The sequence below is a fragment of the Sciurus vulgaris genome (assembly GCF_902686455.1).
Source record: "Sciurus vulgaris genome assembly, chromosome: 16".
NCBI classification, from domain to species: domain Eukaryota; kingdom Metazoa; phylum Chordata; class Mammalia; order Rodentia; family Sciuridae; genus Sciurus; species Sciurus vulgaris.
In genome coordinates, this window is record NC_136477.1 from 6,304,856 (window position 1) to 6,326,370 (window position 21,515).

The 21,515-nt window shown below is 45.8% G+C and overlaps 1 protein-coding gene and 1 pseudogene across 2 annotated transcripts; both read right to left on the reverse strand.

Annotated features, from left to right (window-relative positions):
• Positions 1-5,799: 5,799 nt before the first annotated feature.
• ACTL9 (actin like 9) lies at positions 5,800-7,047 on the reverse strand (the record flags this gene model as incomplete). The annotated part of the gene is made up of 1 exon (XM_079115091.1): positions 5,800-7,047. The coding sequence occupies one exon, from the start codon at positions 7,045-7,047 to the stop codon at positions 5,800-5,802; it is 1,248 nt and encodes a 415-aa protein (XP_078971217.1).
• Positions 7,048-9,480: 2,433 nt separating this feature from the next.
• Positions 9,481-10,991, reverse strand: LOC306646318 (heterogeneous nuclear ribonucleoprotein H-like; annotated as a pseudogene). Its single transcript has one exon. The product of its transcript is annotated as a heterogeneous nuclear ribonucleoprotein H-like (transcript).
• Between the last annotated feature and the right edge of the window lie 10,524 nt (positions 10,992-21,515).

The window sequence follows — 21,515 nt, forward strand, 5'->3', positions numbered from 1 at the left end:
GACGGCGGCCCGGGGATGTCTGTGCTTGTCCGCCAGAGTTCATGATTCAAATAGGACGAGGCAGAGTCAGCGACACTGCAGTGCCACCAAGCGGAACCCCAACACCCTGTGTTTCCCAAGGGGACAGAAGAGGAGAGCAGACAAGGACGCATCACACATCCAGGGAGGTCTTCCTGATGTCAGCCCCATTCTGTGACGGGCCACGTGGCTGTGGCTGGCACTCGTACCCAAAGCTGGAGTAGTTTTCTTAGACTGCTGAGCAGCTTCAATGACAGGAGTTGATTTCCTCAGAGTTCTGGAGGCTGGAAGTCCAAGGTCGAGGTGTGGCAGGGCTGGTTCCTCCTGAGGCCTCCCTCTTTGGCCTGTCCACCTGTCCGTGGCCATGTCTCCCTCCATGTGTGTCTGTGTCCTAATCTCCTCTTCTTGGAAGAACACCGGTCAGATTGGATCAGGGCCACCCGAAAGCTTGTTTAACCTTAAGGACCTCTGTGAAGCTTGCTCCAAACAGAGGCACGTTTCAAGGCACTGGGGTTAGTGCTTCAACCCAGGAACTCTGGGGGCACCCCACAGCCCATTACTGGAAGAGAAAGGCCATCAGTGTGTCCGTCCAGGGTGAAGGAGATGGAAAGAAAGCAGAGGAGAGGCGTAGAAAGATGCGCGGAGGATTCGGAGCCAGAGTGAGGACTTGGTTTGTGTGGAATGAAAATCAGCCCAATGTCCTGAGCAGGGAGTAATATGTCATGACCTGGGTTTTGCAAAAGTCCTCTGCATGGGTTTCTGGAGGGTGGTGGAGACACTGAGGAGGAGGTTCCTGCAATCATTCGCGTGATCAACAACGGGGTCTGGGGAGGGAGGGTGGAGAAGTGGGCGGTTTTGGGGATATGTGGAGGGAAAGGGCTTGTGGATTAATGTAAGAAATAGGTTCCGGCCCCCTGGAAGGTGATGCAGGGATTGTGTCTGAGAAGGGCCAACCTGGTGGGCAGAGGCTCCGCTCTCACAGGCTGTTTTCCTTAGATCTCAGCAAGTCATCAGTGAATGCTTGTGGAATAGATGAGTGAATGACTTCAGCCAGAACCTGGGGACATTGGGGCTGCTGGACTTGGGTGGGGGCGTGGGCAGGGGCGGGGTGTTCTCCAGACCTGGGTTGGGGTGGGTGCTGGGCAGAGGGTCTATCCGCGACCCCTGGGAGGAGGCGAGCTTCCTAATAGCTACCACCGTGCGTGTGTAAAGCAGGGTGCACATGGGGAGGTTGCAGAGGTGATTTCTGGCCCCTGGAGACTTTTAGCTTGGTTTAAACGAGGGTCCTCTGGGGTACCTGGTACACTCTGCATCTCCCTCACTTCCTGCGGCATCTGAGACTGGGTCTGTTCCGAAGCCCTCCTCTGCGGGGTCTTGCCTTTGGGGTGCGTTTCTCTTGAGGTCTGGCCTCAGACCTTGTGGAACTAAATTCAGTGCAGCCCTTTGGCCTGTTGAGCTTGGAGGTGCTGCCCCCTGGTGGGAAGAAGAAAAAGTGCCTTCTGACGACCTCGGGGTGGGCGGTGCCCTGAGCTGGTGTGGCTCATTTCATAGGTAGAGGCTGTCTTGAGGGAAAGGAGCCAGACCAGCCTGTGTGTGTGTGCGTGTGTGTGTGTGTGTGTGTGTGTGTGTGTGTGTGTGTGTGTGTGTGTGTGTGTGTGTGTGTGAGATTTCCATCTGAGGATCTTGGTCTTTCTGCCGCCTCACCTCTGAAGCTGAGGACCTCAAATTAGCCCAGTCCCCAGGATACGGGGGACAGAGTGAGTTGGGTAGGCAGGACCCTCAACCACCTGTACTAGAAGAAGCCCCCATAGAAGACCATGCATACTTGTGCTTGTGAGAGGGAGGGAGCTGGGGGAGGGCGTTAGCACAAAAAGACGGGACAGGACACAAACCTCTCGAGTCCTCTCAGCTGTTTATTTGGGAACGGGGGTGCAGGGATGGAATGGTGCCCGTGATCCCACTTCCCTGGTGGAAAATGAGCCATTGAACAAAGAAAGGGACTGGGTTTATAGAAGTTATTTTGAAGGGAGGGGTCTAGTGAGCATATCCGTTTGGGCACTCAGGAAACAGGTTTGTGAGAATTTAAAAATTTGTTCTTGGTGGAGCAGGGCCAGGCTCTGTTCAACGGGGACATGAAGTTGGAGGCTGGCGTTGCAGCCTCTTGGGCTGCGGATCCGGCCATCCCTGAGGAGGGTGGGGTTGATGAAATCAAGACCATAACTGACCTGAACATAAGCACCTTAATGACAGGATCTAAGTTGCCCAAGCTGTCCTTGAACTTTTGATCCTCCTGCCTCAGTCTCCCGAGATACTGGGATTACAAGAAAGAAAGAAAATTTGAAGAAGAGTGGCATCTACCTGGCCAGGAAAGAATCCACTTAAGGTGCACCTATCAACACACACTTCTTGATCTTTCAATCTCTAAGCAAACGGGCAGGAATGCATAGTGCTCATCACTGTGGGTTTCCCTGATGTTCCTGCAGAAGCGCCCAGGTTTGCATTACCAGCTGGCCTTGCATGATGCCTGTCAGATGCATTATCAGATGGCCTTGTCAGGGAATCACATCTAGAGCACTATGATCTGTCCAAACCAAGCCATTAAAAAACTGACTCTTTTCTCCTTCTACCTTTCAATATCACCTGAAGTGCAAACTACTTTATTTTGTCAAAAAAAATTCCCGATAAAGGCTTCTGAAGTGCCAATAGAAACCTTACAAGCTATGAAAAAGTCCAATGACTTTAAATTATCATCTAGCTACCGTTTGTTACGATTTTCACTCCAAGTCACTTTAACCCCCTAAATCACCTTCCACAAATGCAGAAACAGGTGGCAACCTGAGTCAGTCTCCATCTCCTCTACCTCTCAGAGGACACCCCCTGCCATCCTATTTTAGCAGCTCTTATTTTGCTCAGGAGTATTTGAGAACTTCCTGTTCCTATTGCCTGCAGGCAGGAGAGCCAGGGGGGGAAGAATTAACCTTTGCCACAGCAAAGGAGAATGTATTTCTGCTCCTGTAGTAACCTGATGTGTGGTAATCTGCTCGGCCACAGGTGAGCTCAATCAGCTTTTGAAGATGAAATGAGTCACCAAGGACAGCAAAGCAGCACGCTGCAGATGGACTTGACAAGGAAAGTGACTTTCCCCTCACCTGTTTTCTTTTGGTGTGGTGCTGGGGATTGGCCCAGGGCCTTGCACGTGATAAGCACATGCTCGGCCACTGAACTCCACTCCCAGATCCTCACCTCTGATCGTTAGATGATTGTGTCATTGTAGGTGGAGGCACCTTTTAATAAACTCTGAATACTGAATTACTAGATATCTATAGTGAGAAGCACAGATCTTCACATAAACAGAACACACAACCCTCCACTGGCTTCTTCGCCTGTGAGATCCATCTAAGGTGGTGTTCCATTTTCTCACATGTATGTATTGCAACTTATTTGATGATATAATATTATCTTCTGCCAATTAAAAAAAATAAAAATTTGTTCTTACTGGGCAACATTTTTACCTGGAGAAGAATGGAGGGTCTGGGGTCGGCGTTCAGTGTTGATCTCTTTCCCTTCAGGGTCCCATTGTGCTGTCACTGGGAAAGGAGGTATCTGGGGAAGGATCCATGCTTTGGCTTCCTGCTGGGGACTGTCACTGGCAGTGTGCACTGGGAACGCTCTCAATGTGTGGCTTTCTTTCTCACTCCCTTTCCTCAAGCCTCACTGTTTTGGGTTTGTTTTTGTTTTTGTTTTCATTTTCTATATCTAATAGGGAGGAGGGAAAGAGAGACTATGAAACAGTGAGGAAACTGAAAAATTAGGAGCTGGTCGTGCACCTGTGGTCCCAGCCACTCTGGGGGATGAGGCAGGAGGCTCACTGGAGCCTGGGAGTCTGGGCCAGTCTGGGTGTCATAGTGAGACCCCATCTCAGAGCAAAAGGAAACCAAAGCCAACCAAGAAAAAAAAGGTAAGGATGCAGAGAAAGACAAAAATCTGTGTGAGATGCCAAATGGGGACCGGTGAAGGTGGGGTAGGCAGAGTGAGTGGGGTAGGCCGGATGAATGGTGAATGATCTCTTGAGCTGAGGGTGCCGAGGAGCTGGCCGGGGAATGCCCCAGGGGCTCCTGTTTATGCATGGAGAAACTGGGCAGATTGTCGCCATTGCTGGCTGAAGGACCTGATGCTCCTAAGCCTGGGCTGGATGGCGTGCAGCAGAGGGTCCTGTTCCCAGAGACCACCCAGACACACAGTGGGGAGCATGTCCAGTCTCCCTGTCCTGAGGGCTGGATCCCCACTCCAGGCCCAGGGAGAGGGAGAGGGCAGGGGAGTGGGAGGGGTTTCCAGAGCACCCCCAGGGCAGGGCCCAGAGGAGGGTCTGGGTAGGCTGAGCTCTCTGGGGAGATGGAGGGGGGGAGTGAACCTGGGGCTGAGTGGAAGGAATGAGGCTGGAGGGCCTGGAGCATTTGCCCCAGGGACCTGTGCAGGAGCAGGTGGGGGTCTCACCTGGAGTACCTGCCCGGGGGTCACAGTAGGCTGGCTAGCCCTTGGGAACACCACCACCTTTTGGGGTCCTAGTCTGATCTGATGGAATGGGGTCCAGGGAAAAAATGGGGAAGTCTGGGAAAGCTTCTGAGTGGAGTGTCCTGGGGCTCCAGCCTGGGCTGACTCCGAAGGGTGTCTGGAAGGAGCCAAGGGGGAGGAGCTGGAGGCCATAACACAGAGGGCAGCCTGGGGTCTTGATGGGATGGGCTGAGGTCCACAGTACAGCCCGAATTTGGGGTTGAGGAATGGAGTCAGAAGGGGCCCTGTGAGCTAGAAATGTGGGACTATTCTGGGTGGGGGACACAGAGCAAGGGGTGAACACAGAGCAAGAGGGGTCATTCTGGGGGCTTGGCGTCCTGTTCTTTGGGGGCATGGATGGAGGGTGGGTTGTGGGAACACAGGGGTAGTCTGGGAAGAAACCCCAGAGGGAGCGCAGAGTCTTGGGGCAGGATGAGACTCAGGAATGAGCTCTGGATGCCAGGGGTCCTTAGTGGGTCATTGTAGGGGAGACCTTTGAGGGTCAGAACATGGTCTGGAGGTAACTGTGGAAACTCAGGACTTGTTGGGGGAATTTTAGGGGAAACCAGGAAGTCATGCATTTGGGGAACTGAGAACCAGGGATGCATTGACCAGTGGAATTTTGCAGTGTGTTTGGGGAATTAGAAATGGGGGGTAGGTTGTGGTGGAGCCCCTAGGGGTTGGTGCACTGGTCCAGAACCGGTAACACGGTGGGATTTCAACACCCTGGTGCAAGTTCCTTGGAGCGGAGGATTTTGAGGAGCATATTAAGGGTGGTGAGCTGGGGACCTTAGAGGCAGGGGAACCTTGAGGGGGACTTTATTGGGGGTTAGAGTATGAGGTCAGACTCTGAGGAGGTCTTGGGGCCGGGCAGGTGTGTGTGTGCGCGCGCGCTGGGCACCTGCGTGGGCCTGGGGGACACAGACCACTAGAGAATGGCTTGAAAGGATTAGAGGACAGTATTGTACTGGGGTTTGGTTATGGGGAAGTGATTTAGGGGATCCGTATTGGGATGTCTCAGGAGATGGATCATGGGACTTGCTTTAGGGCAAGTCCAGCCAGGGATGTTTTGGGAGGTAGATCCAGGTAGTGGGGGTCTGGGGACAGGTCAATACCTACGGGGCATCTGCGTGACCTCAAGAGTGGAAGGGGCCGCCAGGGGAGGATGACAGGATAGAGCTGGCTCCGCAAAGGCTTTACTGCCCACGCTCCGCCTTCAAGGGCCCCGCGTCAGTAGCATTTGCGGTACACAATGTGGGGACCCTGCTCCTCATACTGCTCCCGCAGGACCCAGCAGGACTGGAAGGCGCGCAGCGAGGCCAGGATGGAGCCCCCGATCCACACCGAGAAGTTCCTGTTGGGCTGGGCGGTCACCACCACGCGCTCCTCCGGGGGCAGAAAGCGCAGCAGATCCGCCCTAAACCGACCCTCCAAGCCGGTGAAGAGCGAGGAGCCGCCGCACAGCAGCACGTTCCGGGCCACGTCCGCGCGCACCTCCGGGGGCACCTTGCAGAGGCTCTGTTTGGCCATGGTGGGGAGGCCCACGGGCGACAGCCCCGGGATCTCGGGCGGGTGGAAGAGCAGCTCCGGGCACTGGAATAGCTCCTTGCCGAGTGTGACAGTCCGCCCGTCGGGCAGCTTGAGAGACTGCCGGCACTCCTGCTCCGGCCGCGCCTGCTCCTTCTGGAAATCCGAGGCCACGAAGCAGTAGCGGTGCTTGATGTTCTCCACCGTGTCCAGGTCTTGGTGCCGAAGCGGAAAGCCAGAGCCCAGCAGTATCTCTGCCAGGAAGGCGGTCAGGTGGTTGCCCGCCAGGTCCAGGCGCTCGGTGGCGTGGGGCAGGTTGTAGCCCTGGAAAACTGGCACCACGTAGGAAACCCCGTGGCCAGTGTCCACCACCAGCCCGCTGACGCGCCCGTGGGCGTAGACGGACAGCACCGACTGCGAGGCCACGTACATGGCGGGCGATCGCAGCGACTCGAAGGTCACCTCCACCAGTTTCTCGCGGTTGGTAGCGGGGCTGAAGGGCGGATCGGAGAACAGCAGTGGGTGTTCCTGCGTGTCCACTCGGAGGTCATGCTCCAGCATATGGCGCCAGATGAGCTCGGCCGCTTCCCAGTCCACCACGATGCCATTACGGATGGGCTGCACCAGCGTCAGCTCCGGGCGCACGCGGGCCGCCTCGCCGATGAACGTTTCCACCTCCGGCTGCCCGGAGGTGGCCTGTTTCTTCGGTTGGCAGCCCATGATGGTGGCCACGGTGTAGGAGGGGCGGGCCTGCCCAGCGAAGCCCACCTTACAGGTTCCCGTGCCCATGTCAATGACCACAGCCCCGGTCTTCTGTGGCAGCTTGTCGCTTGCCATGGGGGAGTCCTGCTTCAGATTCTTGTTTACCAGGATTGAACTGGGGTTCAGGTCAAGCGTGGGGACCTCTTGGGCGGGCTGGAGCTTCGGGGGCTTGGGATTCTTTGTGTTCATGGCTGCAGGTGGCCCTGTGAGGCTGCTTGGCAAGGCTGACCACTTTCTTCTGGGGTTCTGGTTGAGGGGAGAAGAGGTTGAGGCCAGGCTGGTTCAAGGGCAGGCAGCGAGAGGGAGACAGCCGGCCAGTGGTCTATGACATCACCCTGCACCCTTCAGCCTCCCTTAGACTTCACAATGCAGGGGGGCGGGCCGCAGGGGCGCCTCCCAACCCTCCTGCCCCAGCGACCTGCACTATTTAGGCCGAGTGCCAAATTTGAAGGAGGCGGGGCTTCTGATTATCTCCCAGATTCCAGAGCATCCACCCTGGCCCAACACACAGAACGTGGGGCAGATAAGGCATCTACCTCCTGGCCCAGACAAGGAGGGCCCAGGAATTCTCTTGCAACCTTGTGATAAAATTCCTTACAGTGTGGAGGTGGAGAGCAGATCACAGCTCTCCTGAGAATACTAATCCCAAATTGACAGGCCAGCCTGGGAACTTTCTGGTTTCCCTGAGGAATCAGAGGACAGCCTGACCTGGGATAGGAGACCATGCTAGGTTGACTCTGAGCAGCCTGCTTTTCCTTGGGCCTGAGTCACTCTCCTGATCCCCTTCTTGCCAAGCACAGGTTTGCCCCTTCAGACCTCAGCCCCATACCTCCTCCTCCTGGAAGCCTTCCTGATTTCCACTCTGTAGCCCCACTGTGGGGGTTTGTCTGTAGAAGGAGGGCCCCTGGGACCCAGGAAGGGGCTTCCAGTGTAGATAAAGGAGTGGCAACAGGTGGGTTTTGGAGCAAAGAATTGTTTAGACAAGGGAGAGCAGCTTCAAGACCATGACACTTTCTGATGGTATTAGACCTTGCTATTGACAAAAAATGTTTGTGTTTATGCACATGTGCATATGATCTTAGAAACTGCCAGAAATAGTGCAGCCGAATGTTGTATGAGAGATACCTAAGTGAGAGGCGTCTGATTTCCTAGTTATGTCAGTAAGCCCCAGAGAGTGGGGCTAATTGAATGTTTTAATTCATTCATTCATTTTTGGTATGCGTGGTCTAATGTACGTGTGGTTTAATGTAAGCTTTTGGAATTACTCATTCACTTAGCTAGTTACTGAGGGTTCAGGTAGCTTTAAAAAATTTTTGAGCATCCACAACAACCAGGAATATACCAAATAACAACACTTTATCCATTGTTTGCAAACATGGTTTTTCCATTATGCCTTTTAATTCTGTAAAGGCTGAAAGACAACATGAGAAGGGAGAGTCACTCATCATCTTACTATTGAAAACTTATCTAAAGAAAGGAGGAAAGGGTTTTGGCTGTGCTCTTTGGTGTGCTTGTCTGGAGGTCACCTGATCAACACTGCTGCTGTCTCTGAATAGTAGTTTTTGCTAATGCTAGAATAAGATGCTAATGCTGAGAATGAGAATTTTGACTGGAAGCATTTCCCCTTCTCTTTCATGGAAGAAAGTGGTCAAGTGATCAAGGTTTTGTTTTTTAAACCTCTTCATCCTCTCAAGGGTTTATTGAAATTGCACTTTTTCACGGATTAAAAAAAGCTTAATTCTGGTAAAATACACATAACAAAATCACTATCTTAATCATCCCTAAGCGTACATTCGGTAGTGTTAAGTACATTCACTCTTTTCATCTTGCAAAAATAAAATTCTGTCCCCACCAAAACACCAACTTCCCATTCCTTCCGCCCACCCCAGCCCCCCCGCACCCACCATTTGACTTCTGTCTTTATGAATTTTACAACTGTAGGAATCCTGAGAGCTGGAATCTTTGCAAGCACAGCGAGTGTCCTTTTTTTTTTTTTTTTTGCAGTTTTTAAAAGGAAGATTTATTTGACAAGTTTCACTTAGCGCAATACACCTAAAAGGAAATCACAATACAATGAAGATTTAAATCAAGGCCTCAGAATTTCATACAAACACCAAGACCAAAATCCTAAAGTATTGGTATTGCGTCTCAAATTTTCCCCATTAACTTTAAAAAAAAAAAAAAAAAACAAAAACTTAAACTTACGTGCCTTACAGGTTATTAAATGAAACTAGAATTAACAAACATGCCAAATGTTTTACTTTTAATTGTAGACACAGCTCCTATATTGAGTTTTACAAAAAAGCATGTCTTTCAACATGCATCCAAACAGTGTTCAATGTAATGTGGTATAAGAGCAACGTTTAACATAATTCAACTGCTTTAACCTAAATACGCTTACTGCTTAAGTACATCCTACAATATAACTAACTTGAGAAAAGCTGAAAATTGTTTTAACAGTTATGGTTTACTCAACTTTGCTGTTACATCCTGGACGATTGCTGTGTTCAAAAACACTGAACTTTAAGTCTTTCAAATAATCCTGATTCCCACTTATATAGTAAGCATAAGTCACAAGCTTGGATTGCAAGAACTGTTAAACTGAAGTTTTTTCTTTAAAAAAAAGTTGACCAAGAGTCAGTGATCAGGATCAATTACATTCCCCATCCACCACTCATACTGGACATGCTAGACATCCCTCCCATTCCGTTCACGCCCATAGATGCACGGCTTCCACTACTGTAGTAGCTGCTGTTCATTGCTCCTTGGCTACCTATGCAATGTTTGATTGAAAATCACTGGAGTTTTCCTGTAAAACTTGGTCATATCCACTCATGCTGCTCTGGCCGCCATAGCCTCCTCCATAACCACCACTCAGCTGCTGGCTAGCTGGGCCACCATAACTGGACTGGTTTGACAAGCCCATGCCTCCCATCATTTGGCTACCATAAGCACCACCGCTTGCTCCTGCTGTAGAATTCAAGAAGAGTTCTACATACCTGTGTTGCATATTTGCTTTGTCTTTTGACATAGCTGCCACAGCATCTTCATGAGTAGCAAACTCAACATCTGCTTCACCAGTTACTCTGCCATCAGGACCAATCTCAATGTGTACTCTCACAGGGTTGAATGGTGAAAAAAAATTATAAATGTCATTCTCAGTAGCTCTGTAAGGTGACCCCCGCATGTGTACACAGTGCCCTGTTTGCTCTGGAAGGTAGAACCACCATCCCCATATCTGTGATCAGACATTCCTGAAAAACAGTAATTGAGGTCTCTTCCAAATCTGTCTGACCCAAATCCATAGCCATCATTATAGCCATTATAATCATCGTAGCCTCCATAGCCTCCACCATAAGCACCACGCCTCATCCTCTCAAAGCCAGCTCCTCTGCCAATGCTGTTATACCCTCTGCCAGCCCCAGGTCTGTCATAGGGACCTGGCCGCTGCATAGCCATAAGCTTTCGTGGTGGATCATAGTGAGTTCTAACTTCAGCTCGACTGCTCTTAGATATTTCAATATACCTGTGCCCTATTCTTTCCTTGTGTTTCTTTAGAGCCTTTTCAGCTATTTCCTGTGAAGCAAACTGCACGAAGGCCTCCCCCGTACTCCTCCCCTGGAAGTCCACCGGCAATGTTATCCCATTTGGCACGATTTCCAACCCTGAGAAGAACTGAACAATTTCTTCCTTGCTACATCCAAAGGGGAGTCCTCTACGCCGTACAAAGCCATCATTGGCCGTGTCAGGACTATTTGGACCAGTATGCTTCAACACCCAATCCATTTCAACGTTGTTTGACTTGAATACTTCAACATATCTGTGTCCCATAGTTTCTCTGTCTTTTTTCAGGGCCAATTTGACTTCATCTTCTGATTCAAGTTCAACAAAAGCCTCGCCACTCGGTCTGCCTTCTCTGGTGTAGATGAAACGAATACCTTGAGCCCCATTTTGAATTTTGCAGTCAGAAAAAAAACGTTGCACTTCATCCGCCGAGCAAGACCAGGGCAAGCCCCGGACCTTCACCACGAATCCTTCTCCTCCTTCGGTGCCCAACATCATCGTCTCTTCGAGGATCCTGGCGTCGAAACAGACTACACACAAGGCTTCGGCGTGGCTAAGAAGAAATGGCCCGCGGGTGTCCTTTTGAGTGGGGTGTATCACCCAGCACGCTGTCTTCAGGGTTCATCCACGTCGTAGTCTGTGTCAGGATCTCCTTCCTTCTCTAAGCAAACTATTCCTGTGCATTCACGTTTTGTGTATCCATTCATCCATCAATCGTAACTTGGGTTTCCCCCCACCTTTTGGCTATCTTGAATCATGTTGCATGAACATAAGTGTACAAATATCTCTTTTAAGTCCTTATTTTCTAACCAGCATTTGAACCAGTTATTCCACTCCTCAATATATACCCAAAGGACCTAAAAAGAGCATACTACAGTGACACAGCCACATGAATGTTTATAGCAGCTCAGTTCACAATAGCTAGATTGTGGAACCAACCTAGGTGTCCTTCAACAGATGAATGGATAAAAAAATGTGATATAGATACACAATGGAATGTGACTCAGCTATAAAGAAGAGTGAAATTATGGTATTTGATGGTAAATGGATGGAACTGGAGACTACCATTCTAAGCGAAATAAGCCAATCCCAAAAAACCAAAGGCTGAATGCTCTCTCTGATATGCGGATGCTAACCCACAATAAGGGGGTGGTGGCAGAGGGAAGAATAGAAGTCCATTGGATTGGACAAAGGGGAATAAAGGGAAGAGAGGGGGATGGGGATAGGAACCAGAAGGAATCAGACCTAACTTTCCTATGTTCATATATGATTACATGAGGTCACTGGGAGACCAGACGTACAGCCTTGCGCCAGCAGGGGACGCCCAACACCACAGATTTCTTTCCCTTCAGCTAACTCTGCAGCCTTGGTTCCAAGTTCTCACCTTGTCTGCAAATTAGAATCACCAGTGGGAATTAAAAAAATCTGCACCCAAGACCAGTTGAATCTGAATCCCCATGAATGGAGACCAGGCATCTGTGCTTTTTAAAGTTCTTGGAGATTTCTGTGTGCAGCAAGTGTAGCTTATTGAGCTGGGTCTTCAAAATGCTTACTAACTCCATCCCTCTGATTATTAGGAAAGGAAGGTAGTTCTCTCAAACCAGCGGGTTCTCGGCTTCATTGTGCATTAGGTACACCAGGAGGGTTTGTTAACGTAGATTTCTGGTGCCTCCAGAGCTCCCCGCTCTGGGGTAAGACCCTGAGATTCTCACAAGCTCCAAAGGATTCCGTTGCAGCTGTCTGGAGGACTCTGCTTGGAACAGCATTATCTCTAATTTTGCTGACTTTCCGAAGATGAAAGGAAAACTCACAACAGCGTTGAAACTACAGAGTTGAAGTATTTTAATTCTAAATTATTTTAAAATCAGTTACCATTTCAATAGTAACACCCCCCCATCTATCCAAATTAGCCTTGCTCTATCCAAATAATAACAAAACTTACATCTGAATTAAAGCCACCATACTATAGCATTTGTGCATACCTATGTTTATAGCAGCACAATTCACAATAACCAAACTATGGACCCGGCCCAGGTACCAACCAGTGGATGAATGGATGAAGAAAATGTGCTACATACACACAACGGAGGTTTACTCAGCCATAAGGGAAGGATGAAATTGGCATCTGCAGGAAAATGGTTGGAACTTGAAACCAGCTTGTTAAGCAAAATACACCAAACTTAGAAGGTCAAGGATCATATGTTGTCTCTCACATGTGGAAGCCAGAGAGGAAAAAGGATAGGTGTGTGTGTGGAAATCTCATGGAAATCTAAGAGAAATCAGTAGAGGAAAGGGACTGGGGAGAGAGAGAGAGAAGGGAGGGAGGGGGGAAGTACTGGGAATGATTTTGAACAAATTATATTATTATATTGCATCCAGATATAAATATGTAGCAATGAATCCCACCAGCATCTATGATTATAATGCACTGATACAAATATGGAAAAAAAGAGAAAGCTTCACTGATTCTTTGCCTTGAGAACTGTCGGTGGTGTTGGATTGTCCAGGCCTTTTCGTCCAGGCCCCCGTCCCTCCCTCTGTTCCCGTTACCAACTAAGAACTGAGAACACTGGTGGTCCCTGATTTTCTCATGCCCGACTGGGGCCGATTTTAGAGACGGGACACCTGGCTCCCACTGCAGTTCATTCTTCCTTCAGCTGGAAGAGGAGGCTGGGGACGCCTCCCCCGCTCCACAGTGAGCTCCTGGGATTGCGGGAAGCAGGTGCTGCGGGTTACGCGGACCCGGCACTCCGCAGACCGGCCACTCCAGAGTGGCGTTACCAGGAGGGCCCGGAGAGGGCGCGCGTCTGGCTGGTTCGGCAAGGCTTCTGAGCAAGGTCCCTCACCCACCCCACGCACCCAGGAGGCAGGCGGCTTTTACCTCCGTTTCCTGCAAGTGGTGCTTAAACTAGGCGAAGCTAAGCCTGCAGACCAGTTTCTGGGGACTTCACAGCCTCTGTGCTTTCTGTCCTCAGCGGTATGAGTTTTGGCTTGGGCTAGGCAGGATCTCCAGACCTGATGGAACCAGTTCCCGTCGGGGTGTGTCCTCCACAGCCTGCTTGGGTCTCAGCAGGGAGTTTTGGTTAGGAGTGTCGGTGAGGGAATGGCTCTTTTTCTCGGAAAGGTGGGTGGGGGCCCATACTCGGCTCGTCGCCTTCAGGGAAAAATTACTCACTTGCCTTGACAATTAGCTATTTTTGAATTGTTTGGGGGAAAGTGTTTAGGTTTGGATGTTATTGGGTCATTTGAAGCCCAGGTTGGAATTTCCAGATCCCAGACGGGTGTTTGCATCCAAGGCAGTGGTTGGGTCATCTGTATGTGGAGACCTTAACCAGACACAGCAATGGAGGGATAGGACCCTGGCGTCTGCCTCTTGAATGGAGCATATCTTGGAGCTACTCACCTCTTCTGCATCATGGCTTCTCTCTAACCTCTCAGGTTGGATGCCCATTCTTTTTTTTTTTTTTTTTTTTTTTTTTTTTGTACTGGGGATTGAACTTAGGGGCACTCAACCACTGAGCCACATCCCCAGGCATTTAAAAAATATTTTATTTAGAGACGGGGTCTTGATGAGTTGCTTAGGGCCTTGCTAAATGGCTGAGACTGGCTTTGAAGTTCCAATCCTCCTGCCTTGGCCTCCCAAGCTGTGCCCAGCTACATGCCCGTTCTTTATACTTCACCTGAGGATGGATTTTGCTCTTGGTTCATGATCTGCACTTCCTCGTGTGGATGGCGCTGTGGACAGCTTCGGAGAGCAGTGGGTAATAGTCTCTCTGACCCTGGGACCAACTCCAGGAAAGGGGCTAGGAGATGCAGCAGAAATGAAACATCTTCCCCAAAAGATAAGCCAGAATCAAAACCACAATAAGAGACCACCTCATCCTCATTAGAAAGGCTGTTGTAAAAAACACCAGCCTATAACAAGTGTTGGCAAGAATGGGGAGAAATTGGAGCCCGTGTTCATAATTGGTGTGAATGTAAAATGGTGCAGCTACTATGGAGAATATGATGGAAGTGCCTCAAAAATTAAAAAAAAATAGAATTGCCACATGACCAGCAGTTCCCCTTCTGGGGTATATACCTAAAAGAATTGAAATAAGTGTCCCAGAGAGGCATTTGTATGGTAGTCCTTTGTCATCGGGTGGATACATTCCAAGACCCCCAGTGCATACCTGGAACCTCAAGTGTCACCAAACCAAACCTACATATGTTATGTTTTTGCCTATATGTACTTACCTATGAAGAAGCTTAATTTATAAATTAACACAAAAGTCTAATAATAACTAATAATAAAATAGGACAGTTATAGCAATATATGATTAAAGTGTAAATTTGATTATTCTCAAAACATCTTATTGTACTGTCCTCTCCTTTCTTGTTACAATGATGTGAGGTGACACTTGAAGCACTTTGCATCTTCTCTTTGGCATATCTGAATTACCAATATCATTGCTTTGGTGTTTGGCTCTCTTACATGAAATAAGTGTTACTTGAACAGGTGTTCAACAGTTGGTCTGATAACCAAAATGGCTACTAAGTGATTAGTGGGCAGGTAGTATATAGAGCATGGAAACATTGGACTGAAGGATGATTCAGGTGCCAAGTAGCACAGCGTAAGATTTCAGCATGCTATTCAAAATGGTGTACAAGTTCAAGCTTATGTGGTTGGTGCCACTCTTGACCGTGGTACAGGGTCCTCTCAACTTGTTTCTGGATTTCTCACAAAGGTCGATGTATTATTGTTGAATTGGTGTACCCATGGGTGTAAGGAGGTTCCCGGGCTTCCTATTCCACCATCTTGCTGACATCACCCCAAAGTTCTTATGAGAACCCCGCCATATTGGACTGGAGTTTGCTGACTTTATTTTAACCTGATTTTCTCTTCACAGAACCTATCTCTAAATATAGTCAAATTATGAAGTACTGGGGGACACCAACAAATGATTTTTTGGGAGAAGGACATGTTTCATCTCATGACAATACTACAACATGAATAAATCTCTAAAACACTGTGCTAAGCAAGAGAAGTCAGACACAGAAGCTCACATATTACATAATTCCACTTGTAGGAAATACCTAGAATAGGTAAATCTATTGAGACAGAAATCAGATTTGTGATTGCCCGAGGTTGGGAGAGGGGCAATGGGAGTGATTGCTTAATGGATGCATCCCTTGGGTGATGAAGATGTTTTGGAACCACACTGATGATTATACCACACTGTGGATGTAATAGGTGACACTGAATTGTGCACCTTAAAGTTATCAACTTTTATGCTATGTGAATTTCAACTTGATTAAAAAGTGTGTTTATGTACATATAAAGAAATAAAGCCATGTGGCAAAAGAATAACAATTGATGGAGGGTATGTGGGTATACCTTTAACTTTTTTTAGTTAAAAAATTCAATTAAAAGGAAAATAAGAAAATGCTTGATGCTTCAAAAAATTTTTTAACTACTTCTGTAATTTTAGGCTTATGAATTGCACAATGGCAACATGAAAGATGAAATCAAGCCAGTTTTTTTTAAAACAACTGAAAATGGGTTATTAAAGAAAGGTGCAGGTGTGTTTCATAGACTATCTCCTGGTTAACTTTCCCCCACAAGAATGCAAAATTTCTTGGTGTCAATGTCCCTAATTAATAAAATGTGTGTTTTTCTCAATACAATGTTTTCTGGCCCGTGCTTGTGCAGGAAAGGGTTCATACTGTCCGTGGACCAGTTGTGCTATGGGAGTGGACAGGGTGCAAGAGACCAAAGAGAACCCAGAGATAGTGTGCAAGACAGATGGGGTACTGCAAATTGCCCACAGGGAAGGTCCGGGGTGACGGCCTGGACAGACAGCACCTCCATCCCTCATGGTGCTTCCCCAGAAAATAGTGTCTCCAGCCCTCAATTCAGAACAGGGAGTGGATTATGAAGGTACATCACTACATGAAGCAGTGACATCACTAGCTAGCTTGCTTTGTCTCAGTAGGACCAGCACTCAAGGAACTTGGTGTGCTTGCAAAAACCCAGGTATCACCAACTTGCTATAATTCCAGCAGACGTGTGTGAAATCTAGCATCTTTTTTTTTTATATTTTTTTATTGTAAACAAATGGGATACATGTTGTTTCTCTGTTTGTACATGGCGTAAAGGCATACCATTTGTGTAATCATAAATTTACATAGAGTAATGTTGTTTGATTCATTCTGTTATTTTTTCCCTTCCCCCCACCCCTCCCACCCCTCTTCACCCTCTATACAGTACTTCCTTCCTCCATACTTGCCCCCCTCCCTAACCCTAACTCTAACCCTAACACTAACCCTTCCCTCCCCCCCATTATGTGTCATCCTCCACTTATTAACGATATCATTCGTCCTTTGGCTTTTTGAGATTGGTTTATCTCACTTAGCATGATATTCTCCAATTTCATCCATTTGCCTGCAAATGCCATAATTTTATCATTCTTTATGGCTGAGTAATATTCCATTGTGTATATATACCACAGTTTCTTTATCCACTCATCAATTGAAGGGCATCTAGGTTGGTTCCACAGTCTGGCTATTGTGAATTGAGCAGCTATGAACATTGATGTGGCTGTATCTCTGTAGTATGCTGATTTTAGATCCTTTGGGTATAGGCCAAGGAGTGGGATAGCTGGGTCAAATGGAGGGTCCATTCCAAGTTTTCTAAGGAATCTCCACACTGCTTTCCAGAGTGGCTGCACTAATTTGCAGTCCCACCAGCAATGTATGAGTGTACCTTTCTCCCCACATCCTCGCCAACACCTGTTGTTGCTCGTATTCTTGATAATCGCCATTCTAATTGGGGTGAGATGGAATCTTAGGGTGGTTTTGATTTGCATTTCTCTTATTACTAGAGATGTTGAGCATTTTTTCCATATGTTTGTTGATTGCTTGTAGATCTTCTTCTGTGAAGTGTCTATTCATTTCCTTAGCCCATTTGTCGACTGGATTATTTGAATTCTTGGAGTAGAGTTTTTTGAGTTCTTTATAGATTCTGGAGATTAGTGCTCTATCTGAAGTATGATTGGCAAAGATATTCTCCCACTCTGTAGGCTCTTTCTTCGCATTGCTGATAGTTTCCTTTGCTGAGAGAAAGCTTTTTAGTTTGAATCTATCCCAGTGGTTGATTCTAGCTTTTATTTCTTGTGCTATGGGAGTCCTGTTAAGGAAGTCTGATCCTAGACCAACAAGGTGAAGATTTGGACCTACTTTTTCCTCTATAATCTGCAGGGTCTCTGGTCTGATTCCGAGGTCCTTAATCCATTTTGAGTTTAGTTTCGTGCATGGTGAGAGATATGGGTTTAGTTTCATTCTGTTGCATATGGATTTCCAATTCTCCCAGCACCATTTGTTGAAGAGGCTATCTTTTCTCCATTGCATATTTTTGGCCCCTTTGTCTAGTATGAGAAAATTGTATTTATTTGGGTTTGTGTCCGTGTCCTCTATTCTGTACCATTGATCTACCTTTCTATTTTGATACCAATACCATGCCGTTTTTGTTGCTATTGCTTTGTAGTAGAGTTGAAGTTCGGGTATTGCGATACCCCCTGTTTCACTCTTCCTGCTAAGGATTGCTTTAGCTACTCTGGGTTTCTTATTCTTCCAGATGAATTTCATAATTGCTTGCTCTATTTCTGTAAGGTACGTCATTGGGATTTTAATTGGAATTGCATTGAATTTGTATAGCACTTTAGGTAGTATGGCCATTTTGACAATATTAATTCTGCCTATCCAAGAACATGGGAGATCTTTCCATCTTCTAAGGTGTTCTTTAATTTCTTTCTTTAGTGTTGTATAGTTCTCATTGTAGAGGTCTTTCACCTCTTTTGTGAGATTGATTCCCAAGTATTTTATTTTTTTCGAGGCTATTGTGAATGGGGTAGTTTTCCTAATTTCTCTTTCTGAAGATTCATCACTTATGTATAAAAATGCGTTGGATTTATGAACATTGATCTTGTAACCTGCTACTTTACTGAATTCACTTATGAGTTCTAAGAGTTTTCTGGTGGAATTTCCAGGTTCCTCTAAATATATAATCATGTCATCAGCGAACAGGGATAGTTTGAGTTCTTCTTTTCCAATTCGTATCCCTTTAATTTCTTTGGTTTGTCTAATTGCTCTGGCCAGAGTCTCAAGAACGATATTGAATAGAAGTGGTGAAAGAGGGCATCCCTGCCTTGTTCCCGTTTTTAGGGGGAATGCTTTCAGTTTTTCTCCATTTAGAATGATATTAGCCATGGGCTTAGCATAAATGGCCTTTACAATGTTAAGGAATGTTCCCACTATCCCTATTTTTTCTAGTGTTTTGAGCATGAAGGGGTGCTGTATTTTATCAAATGCTTTTTCTGCATCTATTGAAATAATCATGTGATTCTTGACTTTAAGTCTATTAATATGGTGAATTATGTTTATTGATTTCCTGATGTTGAACCAACCTTGCATCCCTGGGATGAAACCCAGTTGATCATGGTGCACTATCTTTTTAATATGTTTTTGTATGCGATTTGCTAAAATTTTGTTGAGAATTTTTGCGTCGATGTTCATTAAGGATATTGGTCTGAAATTTTCTTTCCTTGATGAGTCTCTGTCTGGTTTAGGTATCAGTGTGATATTGGCTTCATAGAATGAGTTTGGGAGGGTTCCCTCCTCTTCTATTTTATGGAATACTTTGAGAAGTATTGGAATGAGCTCTTCTTTAAAGGTTTTGTAGAACTAGGCTGAGAACCCATCTGGTCCCGGACTGTTCTTTGTTGGTAGGTTTTTGATGACTTCTTCTATTTCAGTACTTGAAATTGGTCTATTTAAATTGTTTATGTCCTCCTCGTTCAGTTTAGGCAATTCATATGTCTCTAGAAACCTGTTGATGTCTTCGAGGTTTTCTGTTTTGTTGGAGTATAGATTTTCAAAATAGCTTCTAATTATGTTTTGTATTTCAATCCTGTCTGTTGTGATATTTCCTTGTTCATTCCGAATTTTAGTGATTTGGGTTTTCTCTCGTCTTCTCTTTGTTAGTGTGGCTAAAGGTTTATCAATTTTGTTTATTTTTTCGAAGAACCAACTATTTATTTTGTCAATTTTTTGTATTGTTTCTTTTGTTTCAATTTCATTGATTTCAGCTCTGAGTTTAACTATTTCCTGTCTTCTACTACTTTTGGTGCTGTTCTGTTCTTCTTTTTCTAGGGCTTTGAGCTGTAGTGTTAGGTCGTTTATTTGTTGAGTTTTACTTCTTTTATTAAATGCGCTCCATAAAATAAATTTCCCTCTAAGTACTGCTTTCATAGTGTCCTAGAGATTTTGATATGATGTTTCTTTGTTCTCATTTACCTCGAAGAATTTTTAAATTTCCTTCCTAATATCTTCTGTTATCCATTCATCATATAATAGCATATTGTTTAATCTCCAGATGTTGGAATAGTTTCTGTGTTTTACTCTTTCATTTATTTCTAACTTCAATCCATTATGATCCGATAGAATACATGGTAGTGTCTCTATCTTCTTGTATTTGCTAACATTAGCTTTGTGGCATAATATATGGTCTATTTTAGAGAAGGATCCATGTGCTGCTGAGAAGAAAGTGTATTCGCTCTTGGTTGGATGGTATATTCTATAAATGTCCGTTAAGTCTAAATTATTGATTGTGTTATTGAGATCCATGGTTTCTTTGTTCAATTTTTGTCTGGAAGATCTGTCCAGTGGTGAGAGAGGCGTGTTAAAATCACCTAGTATTATTGTGTTATGGACTATTTGGTTTCTGAAATTGAGAAGGATTTGTTTGACATACATGGATGAGCCACTGTTTGGGGCATAGATGTTTATGATTGTTATATCTTGCTGATTTATGCTTCCCTTAAGAAGTATGAAATGTCCTTCTTTATCCCTTCTGACTAACTTTGGCTTGAAGTCCACATTATCGGAAATGAGGATGGATACTCCAACTTTTTTGCTGAGTCCATGTGCATGGTATGTTTTTCCCCATCCTTTCACCTTTAGTCTATGGGTATCTTTTTCTATGAGGTGAGTCTCTTGCAGGCAACATATTGTTGGATCTTTCTTTTTAATCCAGTCTGCCAGTCTATGTCTTTTGATTGATGAATTCAGGCCATTAACATTCAGGGTTATTATAGAGAAATGATTTGGTTTCCCGGTCATTTGGTTCATTTTTTAAATTTTGTTTATTTATTTGTTTGACACAACTTGTTTCCTCCTTTATTTGACAATTCCTTTAGGATAATTCCTCCCTTTGCTGATTTGCTTCTTTCTTTTTCATCTCTTCCTCATGGAATATTTTGTGGAGCATGTTCTGTAATGCTGGCTTTCTTTTTGTAAATTCTTTTAGCTTTTGTTTATCATGGAAGGATTTTATTTCATCGTCAAATTTGAAGGTAAGTTTTGCTGGGTATAAGATTCTTGGTTGGCATCCATTTTCTTTCAGGGCTTGAAAAATGTTGTTCCAGGCCCTTCTAGCTTTTAGGGTCTGGATTGAAAAATCTGCTGATATCCGTATTGGTTTCCCCCTGAATGTAATTTGGTTCTTTTCTCTCACAGCCTTTAAAATTCTGTCTTTATTTTGTATGTTAGGTATTTTCATTATAATGTGCCTTGGTGTGGGTCTGTTGTAATTTTGTGTATTTGGAGTCCTATAAGCCTCTTGAACTTGATTTTCCATTTCATTCTTCAGATTTGGGAAATTTTCTGATATTATTTCGTTGAATAAATTGTTCATTCCTTTGGCTTGTTTCTCTAGACCTTCCTCAATCCCGATAATTCTTAAATTTGGCCTTTTCATGATATCCCATAGTTCTTGTAGATTCTGTTCATGATTTCTTACCATCTTCTCTGTTTGTTCAACTTTGTTTTCAAGGTTACATATTTTGTCTTCAATGTCTGAGGTTCTGTCTTCCAGGTGTTCTATCCTATTGGATATGCTTTCTATGGAGTTCTTAATTTGGTTTATTGTTTCCTTCATGTCAAGGATTTCTGTTTGGTTTTTTTTCAATATCTCTAACTCTTTATTGAAATGATCTTTTGCTTCCTGTATTTGCTCTTTTAACTGTCGATTGGTGCGATCAATCAATGCTTGCATT